The following is a 7,982-nucleotide window of genomic DNA, read 5'->3' on the forward strand; positions in this document are numbered from 1 at the left end:
AAATACAGCAAAGATGCTACCCCATCCCGCTCCCGGCAGAGATCATCAAAAAGCATGACCAATGCCATTTCAAATAATATTATAAAAAAGGTTTTTGTTTGACCAATTCCTGTAAGAAAAGGAACAAATGAACCCTTCTGGTGAACAGATTCCCAACGCCTATTTTAAATAATCTGTTTTGTATCATAGTTACTGATCCATATTTCTACAATATCTTATATCTGCAAGCAGACATTCCTCTTTAAAAAAATTTCTGTGAATTAGTTGGTAGTAGCAACAGCACAGAGCCTATATAGAAGCTCTTCCAGATTTAGAATAATCTGTATTATGATGACAGGTCATAAATCAAATGGAGCAAAAACACAGTGAGCCAAGCATTCCAAATAGTTATACCAGAATTGGTTATAGTATAACTAACACTATATGCAGCTTGAAGTTTAAGTTTTAATAGGGAATAATACATATTTAATTCATTTTTATTTGTAATAAATAATATTACAGCTAAACACTGCACTTAGCAGTGTTACAAAATACAGTGTATTACAAAATGATCACTTAAACATATCAATATCTCAGAAATTGATGGTATAAATGTTTACATGATGAAAATGTTTATTTAAAAAGCTTGCATGGACCTATCCAGAGAGATACTTTTTCCAGGTTCTCTTATGAGCAATTAGCATTTGATAATTTTATTTTACTAAGACCTGGTATCTACTAGGAATCTTGGAAAACTGTTACCAGTCAAGATCTACAGAGCTAATGAATTCTAGAATGAAAGATATACGTGCCACCTTAAAGCTACAAAAGCAGCTTTAACTTCAATAGATGAACCTACAACCCAAAAAGCAACACAAGAAGAAGGAATTAATAACAAAGTGGATTTTAAAGAATGTCAGCTACAATCTACTCAGAACTCCGACACACAAACTTTGACCTCATTTAAAGACTCTACAACTACAACAGCAATAGAAACTGAAGAAAGAAATACTAAGACAGAACTTGCGGAGGACTTACATACACAATATACTGAGAATCTAGACAATCCAGATGACCCCAAAACAACTACAATACTAAACATGACTTTGCATTTAAACCAGCTGAAACCAGAAGAAGACCAGCCTGAACGCATGACAAATATATTAAGTCCAATATGGAGATTTAAACTATTTGGCCAACAATTTACTGACTGTGAAGGGACTAGTGTCCTTGATAGGCTGATGATTGGATGGTCTCCCTTGATTCAAATATATGCAGGAATGAAGGGAGATTCACCTGAGAACCTAAAAGCTCTTTTATGGAAGCCGGTTTGGCACAAAAGGAAGGCCAGAGTTAGACTTAAAAAATGGTTTTCCTTATCTGACATTCAATGGAAGAGCTTCAAATTTCACATAATGAGATAAGAAGATTTTAAAAGATATTATTTGATTTAATATTTAGGATTTAGGGAAACAAATTAGTTACTAAAATGTTTTGAATTATAAAATAGAAGATGGATTTAGAGGACAAAGGTTATTTTATGAGTAAGTGACGATATTAGAATGAGAAGTAGAATATGATTGTGAAATAAACTAAGAACTTATTTGAATAAATAATAAGTGTATTTTAGACATGATAATTATTTTGTAATGAACTAAGGGAACTGTAGGTTATCTGAAACTTAAACATTATGGACATTAAGCCAACTAGAATATTGTAACTGAAATCAGATAAAAGTCAAAGACAGGATCTGGAGACATATAAGTTAAAAGTTGTTGATAAATGTTTTAAATGATTGAGTTATAGCTAGCAATTTATTAATTTGAATTTGGTATAATAACTAAGGGAAACAGAGAGGAAATTTTTGATGATGTAAGCTGATATATGTATGGATAAGCGTGTTATTGGACTATGTATTACCCAACCACCATGTTGCTTCCTTAATACCCGAAGCTTTGTAAAAATGGAAAATTAATAAAACTTGTATTAAAAAAAAAGATCCACAGAATTTTAATATGATCTTAGTAAGTACAGGATGGTTCTGCCATAAACATGGAGGGAGTATGATAGATGCTCTTCACTCTTGCTCAGTGGCAGCTGATATGCAAGCTAGGCTTCTCTTAATTCTGGATTTAGCAAACAGCCTTCCTAAGATTTATACCTACTTCCATTTCTTTTAAAATAACCTTATATGGCCATCACTACGTGTGATAGTGAAGCTCTACTCAATATATTGTTGTGGCCCTTTATAGACAGTATCTATTGAGCAATGTTGAGCTTCAGACATCGGTTTCCTGTCATTTCACAGGCAACTGTGGCTGGCATCTTCAGAGGTAAGGTAGTCTGTGTGCTGTATAATCCCCATAGAGCTTTGGGATTATGCACCATACAGACTACCTTGCCCCTGAAGATGCCAGGAACTGTGGTGCATAACCCCAAAGCTCTATGCACAGTTAAAGATTTCATTGGCCCTGAACATCCACACATTTAATTTTAATAGCATACTCATTTTCCTTGACACAGGAATACACATTTATTCCATAGTGAAAACCTGGTTCTTGAAGACTGACAAGGCAAGCAGAGTGTGTAAAGCACTGGAGCATGTTTTTCTTATTTTGCAGCCTCCTATGACAGCCAGATGTGGGTTCAGCTGAGCTCACTGGATATTGTGCTTCCTTTATGAAAAAGTGCTCTAATTATTTTTGTATAAGTGATTTATAGTTTATCCACAGCACACATTATTTTACATTTTACCTACTTACTCCTTTTCAAAAAAGCATCAACCAACAGTGTAGGTTTCATATTACATGTTGATGCTTATAGTAATCCATTCTTCTCTGTTGATGACAGCATGACCAAGAAAAAGGTGTAATTTCAGTTTCAGACTTCATTTGTGCTCCAAATGAGAAATTCAAATTTTTATTAGGCAAGGAAGGAAATGTATTAAATATTATATCGATAGTTTATTATATTCCTGAAGGAAATTCTGTAGCCCATATAAATTACTTAAGTGGTTGCCTGTGGTGATCAAAATTATTTATTAAACATTTCCCCCTATACACAATATACCTCTCATTTTTTGCTTGTTCTTTCCTAATTAAAAACAGGTCTTCAAATAAAATGTCTATTTATATTTTTGAAAGTGAGAAAATAATACAGTTGTAGCAATTTTTATGAAGTTACTAGAAGAACCTAGGGAAACATTAAAGAAAAATGATGTTACTACATTTTTATTTGTATTTGCATTTTAACACTATTTGTTGATTAATAGGCAGATTGAAATTAATTTGCAGTATTTTAAATCCTTTGGTTCAACCGAATCTTTTGGTTAAATCCTTTGGTTCCATATGGTTCAAAAATGTATCTCTTTATAAGGTATATGGTGCTTATAAGGTATCTACTCTATGACAAAATTTTACTTGAAATACCTATTTTAATAGGATATATTCTTAGAATTGTATTTTGTGAAAAATATTTCAAAGTAATATAAACTTTAAAAGTAATTAAAAATTTTTAAAATATGCCTAATTCTGTGTCTAAACTGCAAAAATGATAAATTAAGAAAGAATATGCATGGAACTGTTTTTAACTTGAAACTGAGTACCGTAATTTGTGCATCTGTACTTTGGAATTTGCTAGCTATGATTGCTTATAACTGTATATGAGTATTTTGTATTTAATTCATCAATATAATGAAATAAAAGTGTTTGGTTTGGTTTTATCTCAGTATTTGAGAACAAAGATAAAATAGTGATCATCATGGAATATGCAAGTAAAGGGGAATTGTATGATTACATCAGTGAGAGACGAAGGCTAAATGAAAGAGAGACAAGACACTTCTTCCGGCAAATTGTTTCAGCAGTTCATTATTGTCATAAGGTGAGTAAAAAATATCTGAAGGTGTGTGGTGATAATCTTTGCATTATGTTCACTTTCTTTCATACCCAGTGGATTTTAGACTATGAAATGAAATTATGCCAGAGCAACTCAAACTAGGTTTCAATTCAGTTTAGGCCTCTCTCTCAAACACGATGGCTTCTAGACCAGAGGTCTCCAACCTTTTGGGCACCAGCGACTGTTTCTGTGGAGAAAGGTTTTTCCATGGACCAGAGAGTGCATGGTTTTGTGTGCTGTCTGCATCCCTTGGATGGGGCTTTGCTTGTTTGTGTGGACCAGTTGCTGGCATGCCACGGCCTGGTACCAGTCCACGGACCAGGTATTGGGGACCCCTGTTCTAGACAAATAGCAACTCCATCTTTTTAACATTCAATTTTAGTCTGTTTTGTTCCATTCCACTGTTTCCACTGCTTTCCCTGTGTAATAAAATGATATCTCATCCTGAACAGACCAATATAGCATAGTCTTTGCTTACCGATTGCTGAAAAAGGAGATTTATAACTTCAAACCTGCAGCCATTGCTGCATCCCCATGGTCACTTGATCGCAGTTTGGGTGCTTGGCAATCAGTGTGCATTTAGAATAGTCATGGTCTCCTGTGGTCACAGGATCACCATTTGCAACCCCCCAAAGCCAGCTTCCAATAAACAGAGTCAATGGGGAAGCCTGCAGGAAGTTGCAAGTTATGGTCATGTGACATCACACTTAAGGACTGCAGGTGATTTGCTTCACAACTGTAGCAAGAAGTGATGTTAATTGGATTCAGTTATGTTTCGTTTTATGACTGCATCACTTAGAGATGGAGTTGCCAGTTGTGATCAGTAAGGACTACCTGTATCTTCACCCAGTAGTTTCATGTAGATGTTATGAACTTTGGAGAAAGAACCAAGTTTCGTTACCATCTATAGAGGATTGACAAGAGTTTGATTGCTCACTTCTCTTCCTCATTACCAATGACTGAAAATGTCCACTAAGTTGCTCCAAATCCCTGCACAATGGTGCCCCCTTCCAACTAATACTGAAAGTCCAAATGAAAACCATAGTCAATAGTATCAAACCCAGCTGAGAAATTCAATAGGACTGTACTCTTTTATTCAAGTCTTAATCGAGATCATCCATAAGAGTGACCAGTTCAGTTTCAATCTCATGCCTAGGTCTGAAGCTCAACTGAAAGGGACCTGGATTTTTTCAGGATTATTTCTAGCTTCTGTACAAGAAGAGAAGGTTGGAAACTGTGCAGGATTTATCCAACATGACTAGACAAAGAAGTGTCCACTTCTGGAAGGAGTGTATCACAATCTTCAAGACAGGAAGTACAACCCCTGTCAAATTCAAATGCATTCACCCTATCTAGCTTTCTGAAGGAGCCCCCTAGTGCAGCTTGGAGTCTACCCAGAGAGCTCATGCTGTCAAAAATCCTGCCCACATCTTCAGAGTTTAAAAGAATCCCTGCAAGTTGTTCTTGCATAATAATGACATACTAAGAGAACCTTCCAGGCTGATTATATTGTTACAAGATGGTTCCAATAGAATTAATTTACACTGTAGGGAACATAGCATATACAATGTATGATAATCTGTCATTCTGAAATGGAATATTTCCCTAATTTTTCAATGATTCTTACATAACAAACCAAATTTGGCTTCTTAAAAATACCTCATAAAATACACAAAGCATTCTGAAGAGGAAAGGCAGACAGTTTNATATTGTTACAAGATGGTTCCAATAGAATTAATTTACACTGTAGGGAACATAGCATATACAATGTATGATAATCTGTCATTCTGAAATGGAATATTTCCCTAATTTTTCAATGATTCTTACATAACAAACCAAATTTGGCTTCTTAAAAATACCTCATAAAATACACAAAGCATTCTGAAGAGGAAAGGCAGACAGTTTACACCAAAAATACAGATTATAGTTTTTAGTTTTATAATTTTAACATTAATGAATTTCAGGAAGTTATTAGATTTCAGTCTCAGGTTTAAGCGGCCTTTGGGGGATACAGTATAAGTCATCAGGCCTAGCTGCTAGAATTACTGGACCTTTTGTGAGTACTGTACTGACATACCTTGGTAAGGATTGTTTTCTAATGCCTGGGAAGAATATATTACTTTTACATAGTGAGGGGCAGATTGGGGTTGGGATTAAGTTCCGAAAAGAGTTCCCCTGCTGTTTTACAGGCTTGGTGGGAGGACAAATTCCAGTCATTCTTCTCCTAACCACACAGCAAGTGACTAATGCATCTCCTGTCACTAGTTACTAGTGTTATGACTGAAGTTTAAATGCAGAGACCACCCTGATGCTTTGCTTCTTTAATCCAGACACTATTAAACCCCCCCTCATAGAATCTCCTTTATATTCATCTGCATGTTTTATTTCTTCTTTCAGAATGGTGTCGTTCACAGGGATTTAAAACTGGAAAATATTCTTCTTGATGACAATTGTAACATCAAGGTAAACATCCTTCCTAATCTTTATATATATCACCTTAAACATTTTTATCGAAGTTGCTACTTAGCATCTGTTTACAGAATATAGAGACTATCTTTGTGATGATTTTTAAATGAATTAAGACTTGTATTTACTTTAAAACTAAAGTAGTAGTTTTCCTCCCTTTTAAAAAAACAATAACAGCAATCAACACACAAGGCCCAGTGGGTCCCTTTCACAAGATAATGTATTTTACAGATGGCTTTTTTGCTGGCTGCTGGGACTATGCACAATTTTTTGGCTTACAAGTTTCAAGTGCTTATTTCGCCCTCTGAACATTCCTTTGATTGCAGCTGAAAAATAAGCAAATCCACTTTCAAAATAAACTCAAGCAGAGCCCATGTCCTTCATTAGGAAGTGGCCTTAGAACTCCAGGCACAATGATAGCTTTCAGATTAGTTTTGGGTGATGTCATAACTATGTCAAAAATCTTTACTAAAAGCATGGGAATGACCTTTTCATTCTTCTTGGGGAAAAAAAAATGGCTAATATACAAGCTACATGATGCTTTTATGGGAAACTATTCCTGCTTCCAAAATTCGCATTCCATTCTTTAAAATTCTAAGTATGCTTAATTGTATAATGTTATAATTATATAATAAAGATTTTTCTTATATTGGATGAGGTTCCTTAAAGTATAGCATAAAAGCAGGGTGGTAGAAAACAGATCCCAATCTGGTCAATAACTACAATTGGTATACCATCTGAGAACCCCATTAGTGTTACTTGGAATATAAACAAATCCCTTTTTCCTCAAATATATGTAATACTTAATGGGTGCTATTGGTCCATATCTAAGAAACACTCTTAGTAATAATTCTTTCCATACAACGGGGGTTCTAATGATTCGTGAAAGTCGAAGAAATGTATTATTACATATAACACACATTTATTTTATTTCATTGCAAAGTTGCTGTTTGGGTTGTCAAGTTTGATTGCATATATTACTTTGCGTAGGGATTGATCAATTTATCCAATATAAATTGTGTAGGAAAAGAATAGAAGATGCATCTGATAAAGTGAGCTGTAGTTCATGAAAGCTTATACCTTTTAATGAAATGTGATAATTTGAAAAGATGCTACCAGACTCCATGTGATCTAATATAAAGTGCATATGGATACTGACTGCATATATTACATTGGACTACAAGTAATTGTAAGGTTCTTCCCATGAAAGTCCCTTGAGGTTCTGAGTAATATTAGTTTTGCCCAGGCGGTTATTTGGTGGAAATAACACTGGAATCTGCCTCGGGACATGGGTGAGCAGGAGAGCGGATGGGCAAATTATAAAATTGTCTGATGTCATCATCTAAATGTAGCAACCTCTGTGATTGCATCAGAATTTGGGGCTCAAGCACAGAATGGTGGATTTTACATTGCGATATTACTATACACATATCACCATTTTGGCTTCCTTGTAGTTTGATGTCGAGGGCTGTGCCTAGTATTTAATTCTTCTATTTGTGTTAGTATGAACAAAGAATTGCATAATGAAACAATGTATTCTACAAATTAAAGTCTTCATGAAACAGTTGAACTAGAATTCATTAAAAGTTCTTTCTTTTCTGTGAGTTTAAACAAAGACTAGTGTTTCTTATCTTCAGTACATG

The 7,982-nt window shown here is 34.7% G+C and overlaps 1 protein-coding gene across 1 annotated transcript in view; it reads left to right on the plus strand.

The window, feature by feature from the left end:
• Positions 1-7,982, plus strand: part of NUAK1 (NUAK family kinase 1) — a 53,812-nt gene that overhangs the window by 37,253 nt on the left and 8,577 nt on the right. Inside the window, exons 3-4 of the mRNA XM_015818365.1 lie at positions 3,707-3,858; positions 6,271-6,336. Of these exons, the coding sequence (XP_015673851.1) occupies positions 3,707-3,858; positions 6,271-6,336 (218 nt within the window). The remainder of the gene's footprint in view (positions 1-3,706; positions 3,859-6,270; positions 6,337-7,982) is intronic.

The sequence above is a fragment of the Protobothrops mucrosquamatus genome, unplaced genomic scaffold, assembly GCF_001527695.2.
Source record: "Protobothrops mucrosquamatus isolate PMUCROS unplaced genomic scaffold, P.Mucros_1.0 scaffold728, whole genome shotgun sequence".
NCBI classification, from domain to species: domain Eukaryota; kingdom Metazoa; phylum Chordata; class Lepidosauria; order Squamata; family Viperidae; genus Protobothrops; species Protobothrops mucrosquamatus.